Source organism: Mizuhopecten yessoensis, unplaced genomic scaffold (genome assembly GCF_002113885.1).
Source record: "Mizuhopecten yessoensis strain PY_sf001 unplaced genomic scaffold, ASM211388v2 scaffold855, whole genome shotgun sequence".
Lineage (NCBI taxonomy): Eukaryota > Metazoa > Mollusca > Bivalvia > Pectinida > Pectinidae > Mizuhopecten > Mizuhopecten yessoensis.
Genome location: NW_018403755.1, coordinates 131,676 through 152,856, shown reverse-complemented (window position 1 = coordinate 152,856; position 21,181 = coordinate 131,676). Strand labels below are relative to the sequence as shown.

The 21,181-nt window shown below is 35.2% G+C and overlaps 1 protein-coding gene across 1 annotated transcript; it reads right to left on the bottom strand.

Annotated features, from left to right (window-relative positions):
• Positions 1-9,430: 9,430 nt before the first annotated feature.
• On the bottom strand, positions 9,431-10,174 carry LOC110453271 (cell wall protein DAN4-like). Its single transcript, XM_021502159.1, has one exon. The coding sequence runs from the start codon at positions 10,172-10,174 to the stop codon at positions 9,431-9,433; it is 744 nt and encodes a 247-aa protein (XP_021357834.1).
• Between the last annotated feature and the right edge of the window lie 11,007 nt (positions 10,175-21,181).

Sequence of the window (21,181 nt, the reverse complement as noted above, 5' to 3'; positions counted from 1 at the left end):
GTATATCAATAAGACAGGAGTATTACTGTGGTAAGTGTTTTTGACATCGTATATCAATAAAGCAGGAGTATTACTGTGGTAAGTGTATTTGACATCGTATATCAATACGACAGGATTAGTACTGTGGTAAATAAGTGTCTTTGACATTGTATATCAATAAGACAGGATTATTACTGTGGTAAGTGTTTTTGACATCGTATACCAATAAGACAGGAGTATTACTGTGGTAAGTGTTTTTACATGGTATATCAATAAGACAGGAGTATTACTGTGGTAGGTGTCTTTAACATTGTATATCAATAAGACAGGATTATTACTGTGGTAAGTGTTTTTGACATCGTATATCAATAAGACAGGAGTATTACTGTGGTAAGTGTTTTTGACATATTATCAATAAGACAGGGGTATTACTGTGGTAAGTGTATTAGACATGGTACATCAATAAGACAGGTTTAGTACTGAAGTAAGTGTCTTTGACATCGTATATCAATAAGACAGGAGTATCACTGTGGTAGGTGTCTTTGACATCGTATATCAATACGACAGGATTAGTACTGTGGTAATTAAGTGTCTTTGACATTATATATCAATAAGACAGGAGTATTACTGTGGTAAGTGTTTTTGACATCGTATATCAATGAGACAGGAGTATTACTGTGGTAAGTGTTTTTGACATATTATCAATAAGGCTGGGGTATTACTGTGGTAAGTGTATTAGACATGGTACATCAATAAGACAGGTTTAGTACTGAAGTAAGTGTCTTTGACATTGTATATCAATAAGACAGGAGTATCACTGTGGTAAGTGTTTTTGACATCGTATATCAATACGACAGGATTAGTACTGTGGTAAGTGTATTTGACATCGTATATCAATAAGACAGGAGTATTACTGTGGTAAGTGTATTTGACATCGTATATCAATAAGACAGGAGTATTACGGTGGTAAGTGTTTTTGACATGGTATATCAATAAGACAGGAGTATTACTGTGGTAAGTGTTTTTGACATCGTATATCAATAGACAGGAGTAGTACTGTGGTAAGTGTTTTTGACATCGTATATCAATAAGTCAGGATTAGTACTGTGGTAGGTGTCTTTGACATCGTATATCAATAAGACAGGTTTAGTACTGTGGTAAGTGTTTTTGACATGGTATATCAATAGGACAGGATTATTACTGTGGTAAGTGTTTCTGACATCGTATATCACATCGTATATCAATAAGTCAGGATTTGTACTGTGGTAGGTGTCCTTGACATCGTATATCAATAAGTCAGGATTACTACTGTGGTAGGTGTCCTTGACATCGTATATCACATCGTATATCAATAAGACAGGAGTATTACTGTGGTAAGTGTTTTGGACATCGTATATAAATATACAGGAGTAGTACTGTGGTAAGTGTTTTTGACATCGTATATCAATAAGACAGGAGTAGTACTGTGGTAAGTGTTTTTACATGGTATATCAATAGGACAGGATTATTACTGTGGTAAGTGTTTTTGACATCGTATATCAATAATACAGGTTTAGTAGTGTGGTAAGTGTCTTTGACATCGTATATCAATAAGACAGGAGTAGTACTGTGGTAAGTGTTTTTGACATCGTATATCAATAAGACAGGAGTATTACTGTGGTAAGTGTAATTGAGATCGTATATCAATAAGACAGGAGTAGTACTGTGGTAAGTGTATTTGGCATCGTATATCAATAAGACAGGAGTATTACTGTGGTAAGTGTAATTGAGATCGTATATCAATAAGACAGGAGTATTACTGTGGTAAGTGTTTTTGACATCGTATATCAATAGGACATGATTATTACTGTGGTAAGTGTTTTTCACATCGTATATCAATAAGACAGGAGTATTACTGTGGTAAGTGTTTTTGACATCGTATATCAATAAGCAACNTCCAACCACGTATATCACACTTAATAACATAAACAAGATCAGTAATTTTGTTTTGCATATAGTACTTTAAACCTTCTTTTGAGATAAAAGTGAAGAAAATGCTGTTAATGTCATCATTATTATTACTTTTTGTGTGGGAAGTGCATCTTGATATATTGAAAACGATAATATGTCTAACATGCCAGAGTAATTAATGAAATCGATATTGTTGTGTTAACGTTCAATATTTAGGATTAACGACTGAAATAGTGTCGTGACAATATGATAGCAACGGTAGACAACTGTCTCAAAACATTAGAAAGCAAATCTAGTACATGATTATTAAATAAACAGCAGCATATTGAAGATATACGACTACTCAAGTTCTGCCTTCTGTCACGACGCTACATTTGCTTGAATATAACTATATTTAAGAATTGTAAGAGTAACTTACACTTTCTTTCCACCAGTTAAATTTTAATCACATTTTGTAAAATGGTAAATATAAAAAATAAATAATTTCATTTACCCACCTATACAAGTTGTTGTTCCGTCGTGTAATTCTAAACAGACACTGTTGGCATGGCACGGGTTCAGCAGACAGGCATCATCCTTACCAAAACCAAACAAATGTTGTTTGATAGAGAAAATCAGTAATGTTAATGAGTTCCATCTTATATAAGATTCGTTCAATTAGTCTAAGAATGTTTCATTGTAGCGACCCTCTGACGAGTTAAAATACCTATGATTTGTTGCGAATATCGATAACAACCAACCGGGGTTTGAATTAAAATCAGACATAACGACAGATGAGCTAGCTAGCCAGTAAGGTATTAGATGATATGCTTACCTCCTTTGTTAACGTTATTGCTGTAGTCTTATCGACATATAGGTACTCCCTGTGTAATGTCAGCATTGTATCATCTACGATGGCGTCCAGACTAAGTTCGCAGTGAAGACGAGACCTGTCGTAGTTTATACTTTGACATTCCTCTCTCCGCCCGCACAAAACTAAACACTGCTGGAATCCGCACTCTGTTGTTGTCTGGTAAGTATATCCTGTATATCGTCTACCCTGCACCACACCAGTCGACAGATCGACACAGTGTTGATTTTCAATGACTATACCTCGAGTAACAATGTATATTGTGACATTAATGCAAGTAAGTTATCCGCTTTTACCATTCCTTTTAAACGCATCAAATAAGCCCAGTGTAATGAATAAAAATAACTCATGATAATAATTAAACATTTATAAAAGAATATCCAACTTAGAGCAAAGTCTAGAATTCTTGTCATGAATCAACTTTTAAGAGTTGAATTTCTCGTTGTTTCCAAAATAAATTCACGACCCGTTCGTTATGAAAACATTCAAAATTACAACTATTAAATCGAAGCGAAATATCCAACTGTAGAACATTAAAATGTTCTGTGGTTATTTTAACATTACATACTTCTTCAGAAATGTAATTGACAGGTTAAGTTTGTTAAGAAATCAAATATTTATATTTAAAATAAAATGTCTTGGTCTTAGTTTCGTCACATATTTATAGAATCCCATTCTGTCGTCCTATTTACATGATCCCTTTGTTCAGTATTTGTGAGTCGAAGTCCCGATATTTCTATTTTTTCAAAATGGTTCCGCAAAGAAAATGGAGAAATAGAACATATAGAAATTACTTACAGGACACAAGTGAAGTCAAGATTAAAAAACTGATGTGGTTGTCGTATCCAGGCATTGCTTTTCCTTAAACCGTGATCGTCAGCTTTCTGTCGGGATTTGTAAATTATAATGACACAAACAGCGAGCGAAGGACAGCTTTAAATCACGTAGTTAGTTGCTGAGCGCAAAATTAACATCAGATGAACAGAAACCTTCAGAGGCGGATCTTTATTTCCTGTTAGACGAGTAGCGTTGTACATTTCAGAATGGATGCTTTCATTAAAGTTTTCTGATATGGTGCTGTATTATCCATTATAATTGATTTGACTATCAACTTTAAACATGCGCAAAATAGCACAATTCCTTACAATTTTAGACACATTGTTTACAACACACTTTATCAATTTCACAGATACCGAAATGTCATGATGTCTTTTCTTTGTTTATATTTATGAAATATATTGTTTGTTTAGTGTTTTGCAAATTCATCGTATCAGCGATCTTTGCTTATTTACATACCACCCTTGATGTAATTAGATATTATAAATGATATCAATTACGCCGCCAGAAATTAATTGATTTAATCAATAGATTTTCATTAATATGTATACACGTACCGAGCGTTCGGAAACAACATAATGTTCGTAGAGGTATGATTGACAGGCCAATACAGCCTAGGAGAGAGTAAAACAATCCATGTTAAAAGTCCTTGACGATACAATACAAGTAATTTTCCTGTTGACAGGTTGATGGGATCAGCTAAATATTGTGAAGGTTGCTTGCGGTATTGTATTTTTGTGAAGAAGCACTCTCAGGTCTCTGCTACCGCAAGGAGGCAACTACATACACACATGCACGTTTTCAGGACATACGTGGAGGCATGTTCTTCAATGGTCTTAGCCGTTATTAGGACGTCACACAAAATTAATAAAAATATTTTATTCTTCTCCGATGTGTTAAATATCGCATGTTGTATAAATCTCAGTTTTGCATTTTCTTGTTTCCATCTGCAGCATCGCTGCTGAGGTTACATTAATCGAAATGTACGTGAACAGTGCGATATTCTTTGTGGAGTATTATATATGGAGCAATTTATTCCCTGCTTACCGTTCAACAATCAGAGAAATGACACAATTAGTTCACCCGTTGTCAGTATAATGCGACCGAGGGGAATGCTGTGCTGGACGCCTTCGGCATAGTATTTCAGTGAGATAGCACTACACAGTCGGTATCAGGTTCGCGCTATCACAAGCAGACAAATACACCAACATATCCTGTTTCCCGCATACATACACAAATGTATGCATACACAAAACACATTGAGTCACGATCTTAAATTACCTTCGCTGTACATAGGACCTAAACAAAAAAAACGAACCAAACCGTTAGTTTGTAACTAAAATACACACAAACTTTCTTCAACGTCAAGGTCATTGGACAATGTTGAACGTCACATCATCAAGCTCTTAACGTCCTCGCAATATAAAGGACTAATGCAAACGGGTGCCTAGATAAGACAGTCAGGTAAGAGAGAAAGGATAGAGGGACGGTTGTTATAATGATACAAGAGTATTACTGTGGTAAGTGTCTTTGACATCGTATATCAATAAGACAGGTTTAGTACTGAAGTAAGTGTTTTTGACATCGTTTATCAATAAGACAAGAGTATTAATATGGTAAGTGTATTTGACATCGTATATCAATAAGGCAGGAGTATTACTGTGGTCAGTGTATTTGACATGGTATATCAATAGGACAGGATTATTACTGTGGTAAGTGTTTTTGACATCGTATATCAATAAGACAGGAGTAGTACTGTGGTAAGTGTTTTTGACATCGTATATCAATAAGACAGGAGTATAACTGTGGTAAGTGTATTTGACATCGTATATCAATAAGACATGATATTACTGTGGTAGGTGTCTTTGACATCATATAACAATAAGACAGGGTTATTACTGTGTGGTAAGTGTATTTGACATCGTATATCAATAAGACAGGAGTATAACCGTGGTAAGTGTATTTGACATCGTATATCAATAAGACATGATATTACTGTGGTAGGTGTCTTTCACATCATATAACAATAAGACAGGGTTATTACTGTGTGGTAAGTGTATTTGACATCGTATATCAATAAGACAGGTTTAGACTGTGGTAAGTGTATTTGACATCGTATATCAATGAGATCAGATTTTAGAAAATATAAAGCAAGAGAAAACTAACGGCACAAACAACTGATATCAGAAAAAATACTGCTTTACTCGTTAAAACTTTGGGGTTATAAAGCGTACAATAACAATAATCGTATATGAATGTTACATCTGTTCACAGATGAAGCCAATCGCAATGCTACACGTTCCTTTTAGTACAACACCGTCTTGTCGGATCCGCACACAGTTCCCGCTGGCTGCCAATGTTTCAGTGATTGCATGACCATTCAACCATCTGTATTGACTTAGTGAACTGTCCCACGTAGCACCGACCCAGCAATCTGTAACCGATAAATAGGCACCAGATAAATAAGTACATACCGCGCCAATAGACAAGGACAATATCGGATCTGTAGTCGCGTCTAAATCACGGACGCCAAAAGAGACCCTTACAACCGGACAAACGTCCTATAAACTCATGGCATCAAATTAGCTATGGAATTCTTTGCAGTGTCACCTGGTAATCAAGAACATTTCACACCATGAACTAAATTAAATAGGGTGGTTTGTTTCCCTAGTAATAAGAAAGTTGTTATCTGTCACTGGATCAAATATTTAAAACACACGTCGTCGAAATACAAATATTTTATGTGAAATTGCTATTTGGAACCGCACGAAGCGGTTGTTGAATTTTTTCTTGTTGATGTAAATATCCTAGTGACCGAACCAGGTAATGATATTTCAAACTGCATTACCAGTCAGACCTGCTATCACACACTATACAATTTTGTTGATTCAATTGAGCTTGTTTACGATAGCTTAATTTATTACACAAACAAACGGGCAAGTTACAAACCTTTGATTGTTAATATGTTACCTTTATGACTTTATAATTGTTAACTACATACTATTGTTAACTACATGCTATGTGTATTACATACTATTGTTAACTACATACTATTGAATACTACATACTATTGTGTATTACATACTATTGTTAGCTACAAACTATTGTTAACTACATACTATTGTATACTACATACTATTGTTAACTACATACTATTTATAGCTACATACTATTGTTAACTACATACTATTGTTAACTACATACTATTGTGTATTACATACTATGGTGTATTACATACTATTGTTAACTACATACTATTGTGTATTACATACTAATGTGTATTACATATTATTGTTAACTACATACTATTGTTAACTACATACTATTGTTAACTACATACTATTGTTAACTACATACTATTGTGTATTACATACTATGGTGTATTACATACTATTGTTAACTACATACTATTGTGTATTACATACTAATGTGTATTACATATTATTGTTAACTACATACTATTGTTAACTACATACTATTGTTAACTACATACTATTGTTAACTACATACTATTGTGTATTACATATTATTGTTAACTACATACTATTGATAACTACATACTATTGTTAACTACATACTATTGATAACTACATACTATTGATAACTACATACTATTGTTAACTACATACTATTGTTAACTACATACTATTGTGTATTACATACTAATGTGTATTACATACTATTGTTAACTACATACTATTGATAACTACATACTATTGTGTATTACATACTATTGTTAACTACATACTATTGTTAACTACATACTATTGTTAACTACATACTATTGTTAACTACATACTATTGTGTATTACATACTAATGTGTATTACATACTATTGTTAACTACATACTATTGATAACTACATACTATTGTGTATTACATACTATTGTTAACTACATACTATTGTTAACTACATACTATTGTTAACTACATACTATTGATAACTACATACTATTGTGTATTACATACTAATGTGTATTACATACTATTGTTAATTACATACTATTGATAACTACATACTATTGTGTATTACATACTATTGTTAACTACATACTATTGTTAACTACATACTATTGTTAACTACATGCTATTGTGTATTACATACTATTGTTAGCTACATACTATTGTGTATTACATACTATTGTTAATTACATACTATTGTTAACTACATACTATTGATAACTACATACTATTGTGTATTACATACTAATGTTAGCTACATACTATTGTTAACTACATACTATTGATAACTACATACTATTGTTAACTACATACTATTGACTGTTGACAACATTAGATCCCCCATCGCTAACTGGTTGGTCGTTGTTTCCGCTACAACAAGTCGGCCACTCATCTGTGTACACGTACTGGCGGCGTCAGACTGACTGGACGGACTAGGGCTGAGGTACAGACACAGGTTCGTGGCGACATTATAACTGTACGGAGATGGGCATGTCGGCATCGAATCTGAGGAAAAAGTCAAAAGATTACGAACGTATCGAACGTATCGACGCTTACCCTTCCGGAAGTCCTCAATGATGTGAAGTACTAATAGTAAAGTGTTTGTTTAACACAAACTTAAACAGAACAAAACCATCCTTCAGGAACACATAGTCTTAATATCCTTTTACCTTTTCAATGATAACCAGGTATATATTTCCTTTTCATATTTTTTCCTAGATTATCGATTTTGAGTTCGAATCATTGTTTCCTGCTACTTCGGTATTATCCTGTTGTTATTTTCATTTGAAGTTAAATAACAAATAAGTAACGGCATCGATGATTTTTTTCCATGAAGAAACTCCAGCAACAGTAACCATACGATTCGTTCATATGAAACCAGCTTGATATATTATGTAATCGAGAACGTTTATATTCACCCGTGTTTTACCTTCAGTATCAATTTGATCGTTTTGTGGCATTTAATCAGCACAGCAAAAATTATATTTCACTTAACAAAGATTACTATAAAAGTTTCAAAACTTATTCTTGTACAGTTAATATGAAATACTAGTTTCACAATTTGCTCACTGAGGTTGAAATCACGTTCAAATATCGTTTTGATTTAGTGTGACAAGATTTTATTTTCAATTCAACAAATTATGATAATTTTGATGGCAAACATGCAATTGAATATTGTGTCAAAAGCTCTTTACCTAATGTTTACAGAATTTTTAACAGTCTTTTTATAAAGCAACCTTTGGGGTCATTTCGAAATTATGATTTGTTTACGCTCAACGCAACGTCAACATTTCACCTTAACACTACACTTATCATTGAGATGCCCCTCTTAATTGTAGCTTGTTTATTTTTGCTACAAAAGTGTATATTGTTCAATCTTTTGAACTTATGAAAACAATACGTATTAAAGTGGTAATCAATGCATTATAGGTATTGTAAGTCTTTTTTTGTATCAGCTGATACTCATTTGCTTTTTTCATCATGAAAAAATGAAAAATATGAATAAACAATAGTACGCAAAAAAGAAGCCGAGTATTGTATTAGAAGAAACTGATTTCAAAAATCTCGTTATTGAATCACGGGATTGGTAAATAATCTATAACGAACAATCAAAAAATATGTATGTACATGAAATATGATCATGGGATTATTTAAGTGTTATTGATTCGTAATGATTCACGGGTTACCTGTTGTTGTTGTTGCTAGCAATTCTGTAGTAGTTGTTGTCGGCGATTCTGTAGTAGTTGTTGTAGTTGTCGGCAATTCTGTAGTAGTTGTTGTAGTTGGCGAATCTGTAGTATTAGTTGTTGTAGTTGGCTGCGATTCTGTAGTAAGTGATGTAGTTGTCGGCAATTATGTAGTAGTTGGTGTTGTTTGCGAGTTTGTTGTTATTGTCGGTGATTCTGTAGTAGTTGTTGTAGTTGTCGGCAATTCTGTAGTAGTTGTCGGCGATTCTGTAGAAGTTGGTGTTGTTGGCGATTCTGTTGTAGTTGTTGTAGTTGGCGGCGATTCTGTAGTAAGTGTTGTAGTTGTCGGCAATTCTGTAGTAGTTGTTGTAGTTGTCGACAATTCTGTAGTAGTTGTCGGCGATTCTGTAGTAGTTGGTGTTGTCGACAATTCTGTTGTAGTTGTCGGCGATTCTGTAGTAGTTGTTGTAGTTGTCGACAATTCTGTAGTGGTTGTTGGCGAATCTGTAGTATTAGTTGTTGTAGTTGGCGATTCTGTAGTAGTTGTTGTAGTTGGCGAATCTGTAGTAGTTGGTGTTGTCGGCGATTCTGTAGTAGTTGTTGTAGTTGTCGGCGATTCTGTTGTAGTTGTTGTAGTTGGCGTTTCTGTAGTATTTGTTTGCGATTCTGTAGAAGTTGTTGTAGTTGTTGGCGGTTCTGAAGTAGTTGCTGGTGGCGATTGTGTTGTAGTTGTCGGAGATTCTGTAGTTGTAGTTGGCGATTCTGTACTGGATGTTGTTGTAGTTGTTGGCAATTCAGGTGTAGTTGTTGATGATTCTGTAGTAGCTGATGTTGGCGATTCTGTAGTTATTGCTGATGCAGGCTCTAATTTAAACAAATTCAAGCTCAATAACATAAATATTTGTTCCATATATCCCGATACGTCAATTAATTTCGTTTTTGTTGCAACATTTTTGTCAAGCATATAACATCATCAATAATAAATAAACAATATGCAGTGCATGCATGTTATACTGCATTTCCAAAAGTCGTAAATCGTTAGATTGGTTAACAATTTATATGTACCAGAATCAAATTATTTATGTTATCAGCGGAACTATATGTGTTCAGGGGTACAAGTGATTATGTCATACTGATCATGTTATTTTATCAAAACGTTTGACACATTCGTCGTTATAGCTGTAAAATAAAAAGCTGCATTCAGTCATATGCTCAGTGCATCATTCATATAAGGTGAGTGTCTAGGGTGACTGAGTGTTGTCCTGTCTTGTAAAGAACAAATATAATCTTAAAATTGAAAAAAAATGTTGAGTTTTATCAATTTCATATAAAAAGGATAACTAACCTAGACAAACGGTATTTCCACTGCTCAGTAGCACACACGTGTTAAAAAAGGGACATGTCTCCTTCTGACACCCATTGGCCTGAATAAAAAAACAAACATTTAAAAACAAAATATGTGGTTACAATCAAAGGGTCAAATATCCGTCATTATTAACCACAGAACATGCATCCTTTAAGAGAAACTGAGCCTCGTGTTAAGGAAAGCGACACGGATGCCATGTATAATTTGCTTTCTGCCCTTTTTGGGGACATGCAAGTTACCACAATCAGGAACACGTTAATGTATTATTACACTCTCTCAAAAACAAATCGATATTTTCGTTTTACATTATTTGTATATCTTGTGTAAGCTTCATGGATCGATCCAGTCTAAAACATTTATAAAAGGAACAAACTTCTTCATTCGATGACTTTTGCAACCATTTGGCTCATTTGCCCTGACAGCCATCGAATATTAAAAATCAGCAGAGAATGCAAACTTATCTGAGTCAACCGGAAAATCTGACATGCATTATGTATTTAAAACATTACAAAATAAAATGTCGCACTTGTAGAATACGTTTTCTTTAAAAAAATAAAATAATTTATCAAATATTTTCAAACGATAAAAAGACAATTGCAATCGAGCTCTAAACCGATATGCCATGGCTTTGAATTTCTTAACAGAATACAATACATCTCCAGCATACGCACATGCATACCAACAAAGGAAGAAATTAGTCAGGTGGCATAGGACCAGTAGTTAATGTATATGCTAATTGTATTAATTGTATACTTATGTACTGTCAAGCGCTTTAGATTGGCTTATGTTAGCTAGACAGGGCGCTATATGAAATGTTATGTATTATTATTATATTATTAACATCCTACAAACATCGAAGACAATCATTAATATGCATGTCTCTATCCGATTAACATTTGTTATAGTATACCTGTATGTTAGTTGTTATATTCATATCCTTGAATACACTCCCTCTGTGGCTTGTTAGCATACTTGTATTTTCAACTGTTTCCGTATTAAGCAGACAATACATTTGGTCCTTTTCGAAGTTGACACTCCTACATTCATGCCGTTTCAGGCACTCCGCCAAACATTGTTGGAATCCGAAATTGGACATGCTCTTGTACGTATATCCTTCTAGGTACATTCCTTCTACAGTTCCGTTATATATGTTGGTACAGACGTCTCCAGTGCACACAATTACTGGAATAAAGCACAACAAACCCAGTATACAATTACTGTAACAAGCACAACAACCCCAGTATACAATTACTGTAACAAGCACAACAACCCCAGTACACAATTACTGTAACAAGCACAACAAACTAGTATACAATTACTGTAACAAGCACAACGAACCCAGTATACAATTACTGTAACAAGCACAACAACCCCAGTACACAATTACTGTAACAAGCACAACAAACCCAGTATACAATTACTGTAGCAAGCACAACAACCCCAGTATACAATTACTGTAACAAGCACAACACACCCAGTACACAATTATTGTAACAAGCACAACAAACCCAGTATACAATTACTGTAACAAGCACAACAAACTAAAATACAATTACTGTAACAAGCACAACGAACCCAGTATACAATTACTGTAACAAGCACAACAACCCCAGTACACAATTACTGTAACAAGCACAACAACCCCAGTACACAATTACTGTAACAAGCACAACAACCCCAGTATACAATCACTGTAACAAGCACAACACACCCAGTATACAATTACTGTAACAAGCACAACAAGCCCAAAATACAATTACTGTAACAAGCACAACAAACTAGTATACAATTACTGTAACAAGCACAACAACCCCCGTATACAATTACTGTAACAAGCACAACGAACCCAGTATAAAAGTACTGTAACAAGCACAACAACCCCAGTACACAATTACTGTAACAAGCACAACCACCCCAGTATACAATTACTGTAACAAGCACAACACACCCAGTACACAATTACTGTAACAAGCACAACAAACTAGTATACAATTACTGTAACAAGCACAACGAACCCAGAATACAATTACTGTAACAAGCACAACAACCCCAGTATACAATCACTGTAACAAGCACAACACACCCAGTATACAATTACTGTAACAAGCACAACAACCCCAGTACACAATTACTGTAACAAGCACAAAAACCCCAGTATACAATTACTGTAACAAGCACAACACACCCAGTACACAATTACTGTAACAAGCACAACAAACTAGTATACAATTACTGTAACAAGCACAACGAACCCAGTATACAATTACTGTAACAAGCACAACAACCCCCGTATACAATTACTGTAACAAGCACAACGAACACAGTATACAATTACTGTAACAAGCACAACAAACCCAGTATACAATTACTGTACCAAGCACAACAAACCCAAAATACAATTACTGTAACAAGCACAACAAACTAGTATACAATTACTGTAACAAGCACAACGAACCCAGTATACAATTACTGTAACAAGCATAACAAACCCAGTATACAATTACTGTAACAAGCATAACAAACCCAGTACACAATTACTGTAACAAGCACAACAACCCCAGTATACAAGTACTGTAACAAGCATAACAAACTAGTATACAATTACTGTAACAAGCACAATAAACCCAAAATACAATTACTGTAACTAGCACAACTACCCCAGTACAGAATTACTGTAACAAGCACAACAAACCTAGTATACAATTACTGTAACAAGCACAACAACCCCAGTATACAATTACTGTAACAAGCACAACAACCCCAGCATACAATTACTGTAACAAGCACAACAACCCCAGCATACAATTACTGTAACAAGCACAACCAGCCCAAAATACAATTACTGTAACGAGCACAACAACCCCAGTATACAATTACTGTAATAAGCACAACAAACCCAGTATACAATTACTGTAACAAGCACAACAAACCCAAAATACAGTTAGTGTAACGAGCACAACAAAACCTGTTTACAATGAGATTATTGCATTCTTGATTTAGCAAAATAAGAAACGACATTTGAAACTTTTAAAGGTAATGAAATACACGAAAAATGTGTTTCAGAATTAAGATATTCCTAAATTGACAACGCTAATGCCTAGTTTCCTGAAAGGTAGATTTGAAATGTTTAACCATAAACCAGCATTATCAAGTACATGTGGTGGGTCGTTTTATTTGGCTATTATTGGGTTTAGCGTTTTTATGAACAGCTTAGGTCATTACGAAACCAAAGCAAAGCACGTTACCACGAAGAGACATTTTCATTTATGAAATATTTAATACTTACCGTAACATTAAAAAATGTTAAATGAACTTTTATTGTAATCACGCAGTACAGTTCTTTTCATACACTCAGGGATAAGACTATACTCGTGTTTAAGCTACACATTATCTTGTTCATACCTCATTCAGAGGAAACGGAATGTCTTTTTGTCATATTTGTTATATCTTTCCAAGCACCGAAAGCATGAATGGCCGTAATCCCTTACTTAATCGTTGATAGAGTTTGGTTTGGTTAAGTATTGTTTAACATCCTATCAACAGCTATGGTCATTTTGGAACGGCCTCCTCTGTGTGAAGGTGCATGCGTGTAGTGCATGTGTGTGTTTTGGTAGGCTGCGATATGTTCGTGTTTGTCTCCTTGTGATAGCGCGGAACCGATGCCGACTTTTTAGTGCTACCTCACTTAAACATACTGCCGAAGAATCCAGCAAGACACCCCACCCGGTCACATTATATTGACAACGTGCGAACCAGTCGTCCCACTTCCAAATTGCAGGGCGTTAAGCAGGAGTAGAAACTACCATTTTTACAGACTGGTATGTATCGGCTACCCAAACAGAACCCAAAGCCTTCCTCACAGGGGCGAACGCTTAACTAAAGGCCAAAAGTGAGGCATTGGCAAGGGAGACATAAGGAAGAAGAGAGTTGTTTAGAAAGAAGAGAAATGTTAAGATCCCAAATTGAGTCGCCTCTTACGATTAGGCAATGGGTGCAGTAGGTACAAATATTACGCCCTACCTGCAGAGACCGCTGATAGAGTAATTCAAAGTTATAACAGAACACTTTATAAAACTAACAGACGTGTTCTTATCAAAACATCTAAGTTATTTAAGAGGGAATACAATGCAGAATATTCAGTATCATCCTTCACAAAGAAACAGAAAAAAGACAAGATGTAACGTAATGTAACTGTAAATAATTTTATGTTCATAAACCTTGAAAGAAACGGTATCATCGTCGCCTTTAATGATCTCCCTTTACTAAAATACCCATGTAAGACTTTGAGCATCAGTATCATGAACTGATGTTACGTTATGTCCATGGTCATACATTTAGAGCTTATCATCAGCGATGCAGAAAGTCAAAATGTGACATTCGTAAACAAGGGAGATACAGTGTCGTGTTAATTAATAGTAAAGTCGTGAAATAATAAGGCAGGAACCTTCACTACGTCTCCATGTTCAAATGATTATTTAAAACAAAAATTTATAGAAAGTTTGATAAATTGCTAACATTTTTCGATCAATTGGCTTTTTTTTGCTATAGTGTAAATCACCAAAAATACGCGTAAAGTAAAACATGTTTTTTTTCATACTTCACTTGTGAAGAGATACTGCAAAATGGGAAAGGCGTCTTTGAAACTCTTTATAACACCAGAACATTTCCGTCTTTTGGGTTAATCGAATGTTTTATTTCTCTATTATTTTAATTTATTTTCACCATGTCCCGTAACAAATTCTAACTGCAAAAATAAAAACAAATGATAATGTTACCTACTCACAATGACGATCGTTTTATTAAGATTGTGTTTTACAAATATTGTGAAAAAACGTGGAATACTTTAAATTGCCACAACAGAATATAATAAAAAAAAAAACACATAAACCTAAGTAAGTGTAATCCTAAATGACCTTTGAGTATGTGATGAGCCGTTCAGTCAATATATCAATCAATAAGTCAAACAGATACATAGCAATACATAAGTTGATAAAATGACAAGAAATACTTACCAAATATAGAAATGCAGAGGACAGAAAACACAAAATACCTGATCATCTTTTCGTAGGATGGATTCCTATATAAGCCATGTAGTAATACTGCTTACAATCAAGTTCAGTTGTTTTTTGTATTCTGTACACTACGCTGTCAGAGTTGTTGTGGATCTATTGATTTTCACCGTTTTCTCTTTGTTGTTGCACCTCTTACGTTAAAATATCCATAAAAAAATCCGATCAATGACACCTTATGGATGGATTTGTTCGATCCAGGAAAGTAACTGTCCAAAAAATCTGATTTACTAATTGCGTGGAAGAAACCAAAAAAATATATATTTAAATCTAGCATAACAAGTATCCGGCCATTTAGGTAAAACCAAAATTACATACATAAAATTAACTATCCTAGACGTGTAGTATCTTGTATAACATCATGAGGCCTGCTTGTAATTAAAGCATGCTTTGTTTTATTTAAGAGCTACATATTCATCATATCGCACCTGGTTTTGTTTTACATTTTGATTTAATTGGGTGCACACGGAACGCCTTACACTCTTATTCTAAATGTACCTTTTCAGAATTTCTAATTTAGATATTTTATTGTCATCATTCTGTGATAAAATCATTGTTTGTGAGCTTAAATTAGGGGTTTGTGCACGCTTCGGTATTTTGTTATTTATTTTCCTAAAAGCGAGAATAGTAAGGAAATGAACCACAAATATTTGAAAAGATATTATTAATTATTTTCTTAAAAGTATTAAATTGAATATTTTTTTCTTGTACAAGAAACATTGGAAAAAAAAGGTTTTCGTTTCATTTCAGAGTCGGGATTTTATGAAGCATCTGTAGCTTGGACCAATGATATTGTTAACAGATGTACTACAGTCAAACCTGTTTAAAGATACCTCCACTCAAAGTCAAAACATCTCTTGTCCCGGGTTGTTTCTTACTATAAATTTCGTTAAAAATGAAATCTTCGAATTAGACACATCAAAACTGGTCTCTTAACACATGTGGTCTTTTTTATAGCGGCGGTCACATGTGCAGGTTTGATTGTATAGATATTGATATGGTTTTTTTTATATAAATTGCAATTCGGATTTTTTATATTGTGGGTTTCCTTAGGATACTAAAGATTACATATATCAAGATAACGCAAACGATAACAATGACAGTAACACCGACGCAAAACAAGGTAGAATAGTGTTAACCTTCATCTCAGAGCTAATCCGGACGACAAGATAAATTGTTAATCTATTTTTGATCTTTGGATATTTCTATCTCAAGATTAAAACCCCTTTGCGCCCACATGTACAATGCTTGAAAGCAGCGTTTGTCGATTATAAGCTCGGTAAACAAAAGATTTACTCACATAATTCCATTTGAAGTTCGAATAACAAAAGTGTATCAGACAATAAATGCCTTCATGAAATGTCAATAGATTCGATTAGTATTTGCATCAATAAAAAGGTACTGTTAAAAAGAACAAAATATACTAAAGTCTCAACACATAATAAGAAAAATCGTTAATATAAATCGATGGAAACATATTACAATATTGAAGAGCAAGTGAACAGACACCTTACAAAAGGAAAGATACTTTTTAAGAGATGCATGTTGGTCGATTTAATGTCTCCTTCACATAGACAATGAAAAAAACCAGTCAATTATGCGGGACCCCTAAATTATTCGCCTTCTACGATAAGATGGCTCTCACAATGTTCCCTAAACAGAAGACCCCCTCACCCCAAATCCGTTAGTTTGGTTTTGGTATGGTATGGTTTTGTTTTATTTGCTTCAAAATCAATGTATTTGTGTATGTCTCGATGCTGGAAGCAGCATGCAGGTGCCTTCCTGCGACAGCGCGGATAAGATGGTAGATTACCTCATATGATCATGCAGTGAGATATGATAGGTCAGTTTGTAAAACCACAACATGTCAGAAGAGGCGACTAATGTAAGTACCCTGCAGACTCAGCGGTCTGCTTCTGTGTTTTGTTTTCTGTTTAGGGGACACTGACTAAACCATCATTTATCTGCTGCCCAAAATTTGCAAAACTTCGTCTCGATTCTTTTCTTTTCTCACTTCACCATTCTTTCGATTTCTTGATGGGGTCTTCCTAGACAACGATCTTCTTATCACCCCGGCTGCCCCGGTCCCCTAGGACGTCAAACGACGTAAAACAGACAAACAAAACTCCGTTAACGTTGGCACACAGGTTTATGTATTATGTACATTGTAAGACGTGGTACACAGTACTTTCTCTCTCAGGAACGAAGTCTTGTCGTGCGATAGTTTTTTCGAACGCAGTGATATGAAACGCTTACATAGCATGGCCATGGTAAAAACCCATTAGACAAACCAATACTCTTACAAAGGAAGGTATAACAAACGAAAACTATTGGTTTGGTTTTATTAGGTTTTACATCCTATTAACATAACTTTTAAGGACGTCAACCATGCAGGTCTGAGAATGTGAAAGGAATACACCTCCTGTTGCCCCACTGCATTGTATCATGAGAGGCGACTAATGTGGAACACCCCCTTTGAGAATAGGGGATTTGGTTTTGTTACTTCTACTATGGGGCAAAAATGCGATCAAACTAAATCTGCTACACCCATTAAAATATTTGGGATCTATATATTTCTTTCTACTTCTAACTACCTTTTAATCCCTAGCGCCTAGCTTGGCAACACCTCACTTTTTATTTTATTGCCCAGGTGGACAAGACAATTGGTTTGTCCTCAGGTTGGGAAAAAACAAAGTCCTGAAACAAAAGCAGTTATTAATCCCTGCTTAACGTTCAGCATTAAGGGAAATGGCACCAACCGCTTTACCCGTTGTATGTTTAATGAAACCAGGCGGAAAGCTTTGCTTGGCGCCTTCGGCATAGTAATAGTGACATCAGATTCGCGTTATCACAAGCAGAGAAATACACCAACAAATATTGTATTTGGCAAACATACACAACACACACTGAGGCACGACCTTGAATGACCTTAGCTCTTAATCAGACGTAAAACAAGATAAAAACAACAAAAATTAATTCATTAAAGGGCGTGCCTACATATGAGTAATGTATGTGTGAAGTTGTGCTGGAAGCAGGATATTTTGGCGTTTTTGCTTCCCTGCGATAATGGGTATCTGATTCCGACGTTTGAGTGCTATATCACTGAAGGAACACAGCCAAGTGTCTCACCCGGTCCCATTATCTGTAAGTACTGACAACAGCTTAACATGATATACAGTTATGTGACCGCACAACGCACCAAAAATAGCGTGTGCACACCGTGCATACATCGTTCACACACCGTCCGCACATCGTCCACACATGGTGCGCACAACTGTGCGATTTAACAATCGTTCGCCCCGTTGTGCGCTTCTCTCCGCACAAATGTCCGATTTGTTACAATTTGTAGATCAATATTACGGCATGCCAAAAATACGGAAGGATCGTAAACAGTACTGTACACTTTGTATATATCTGTTATGTCTCATTACAATAATCAAGATTATGTAATATTTAACAACGTGTGTTAAACAGTAATACCGTTAGGCTGTCAAGAATAGGTTTGGCTCCAAGGTAACAGAACAGGTAAATAACAATTTGATGAGCGACCGGAGTTTTACCTGGCCTGTGCTTTACACATAGAGCTGATATGCGATACCGTATGACCGTAATGAATAGTATTTGTTATTTGCATTTGTTTGACTATAGCTCCCCTTAATCTGGGTTTTCACACCCCGGCCTTACCCGACGAGTTACGTAAGTGCCCCGGGCGGGGGGAAATCTATGGTCCAGGTACATGTACAAAGTGGTTATGTTTACCTGTATACGGGACTGTGTTGTAATTTTACATGTGTCTTTGAAGGTTGTTTAAATACACCGAAAACACAATTTATAGATAAAAGAATTATAGACAGAAAGATAAGCTTATAGATGTACAATGGAGCTTGAATATAGAAAAATACGTAGAAATCAAGTTTATATGTTTAAACACGAAACCGTTTATATTGTTAAGGCATTTCCCAATTAACACCAACCACGATTGTTATCGCACAACGTTCGTCCATCGTGCGCACAGATGTTCGCAAGCAATGATCGTTCAGCTTTTTATCGTTCGCACATCGTGCGGACACCGCACATCGTGTAACGTTGTGCGATCCCACAACTGTACAGTTTCAATTCCTTAACACCTAACGAGCTACATGTTCGATACTATCCAAACCTAGACGTAGTGTAGCCATTATCTACAGGAGTTGATCCCCCGGACGAAGAAACAATTGCATTCTACTTTTCGTAAATTTTGGCTTAAAGTCAACACGGCCTGTTTAAGTCAGATTTGCCGAAATACCATGAACCCGACAAAATTCCAACATTGTGATAGGTGACCGAAAGGACTCGGTAAAGCAAATTGCTCGAGTGTTTCAACCTGTAGATACAGTTGTCGTGGTCCAAGTCGGTCTTTGCAGATCCGTAGACAAGAGACCGTATGTAATTTCTGTTACATAATTGAAAAATATACATTATTGCCTTTCCTTCATTACTTGTTGTATTAAGTGTATACCTATGTTGTTGTGTTTTACCATTTCGTCAAGCATTAAGATTTCGTGAACTCTAGTCCTGGTACAATTTATTAAGAGTTTCTTTTCCACACCGGGAGTTCGTTTTTCAGTTTGTTTACAAGATTGCTTAAACACTAGATAGTTTTAATTGTAACGTGTACAATATGTGTATGTGTTTTCACACCGGAGCTGAACACCTCGACCAGTGCATCTAGCAGACGACATATGTTGCTACACAAGCTGTGAATGCTTTCATTTTAGTTACTGGAGAACCAATTCAATTCAGGCATCACAATATACTATTACAAACACATACTTATACCACAAATGCGAAAACTTCTTCAAAATTTCAGATCCAGGCTATAGTCTCTTGGCTTATTTTAGCACAGAGATCTTATAATACAGCAACCAAACATTAGTATAACCTTACTTACAAGAAAACAAGCAAATTCGTGGAATTAATAACCCCCGCGTGCAGGACATATTGTAGGTTAACATTATTGAGGTTAGGTTTAAACATGTGAATAGCGTGCTGTTGAGACATAATGTATAGCTTGAAACTTGAAGAAGAAAAAAGCCCTATACCTCATTGATAATCCTTAAATATGCACAAATCACACCGGTTGGCAAACTTAGCTTGAGTCGGATGTGCATACGGAATTTGGTTGAAACATTTGAACAATATCTACAGCAATTATCACACGAAAACCAAAGAGTGCCCGAGAGGAACACAAACATTTTTATCAAGTTTGAAAGAATTTGGCTACTTTTTGCTAGAGTTATTAAGCGGAAACTTTTTCGTTAATTAAGGGGCCATATCGCTGCCAAATGGAGTCCGATTAAAGTTGTTGTCAAACTTGGTCGAGACTTAATGCATTGAACCCGGTTACTAAGTTTGAAGACAATCGGATAATATTTGCGAGACTAAATGAACAGAAACGGAAGATAACGACGTTTTGCATTATTCAAGGGGTCATAATCCGCCA

Coding starts and splice junctions, on each gene's coding strand:
- LOC110453271 (XM_021502159.1), bottom strand. CDS start 10,174: ATGGAACAAATATTTATGTTATTGAGCTTGAATTTGTTTAAATTAGAG.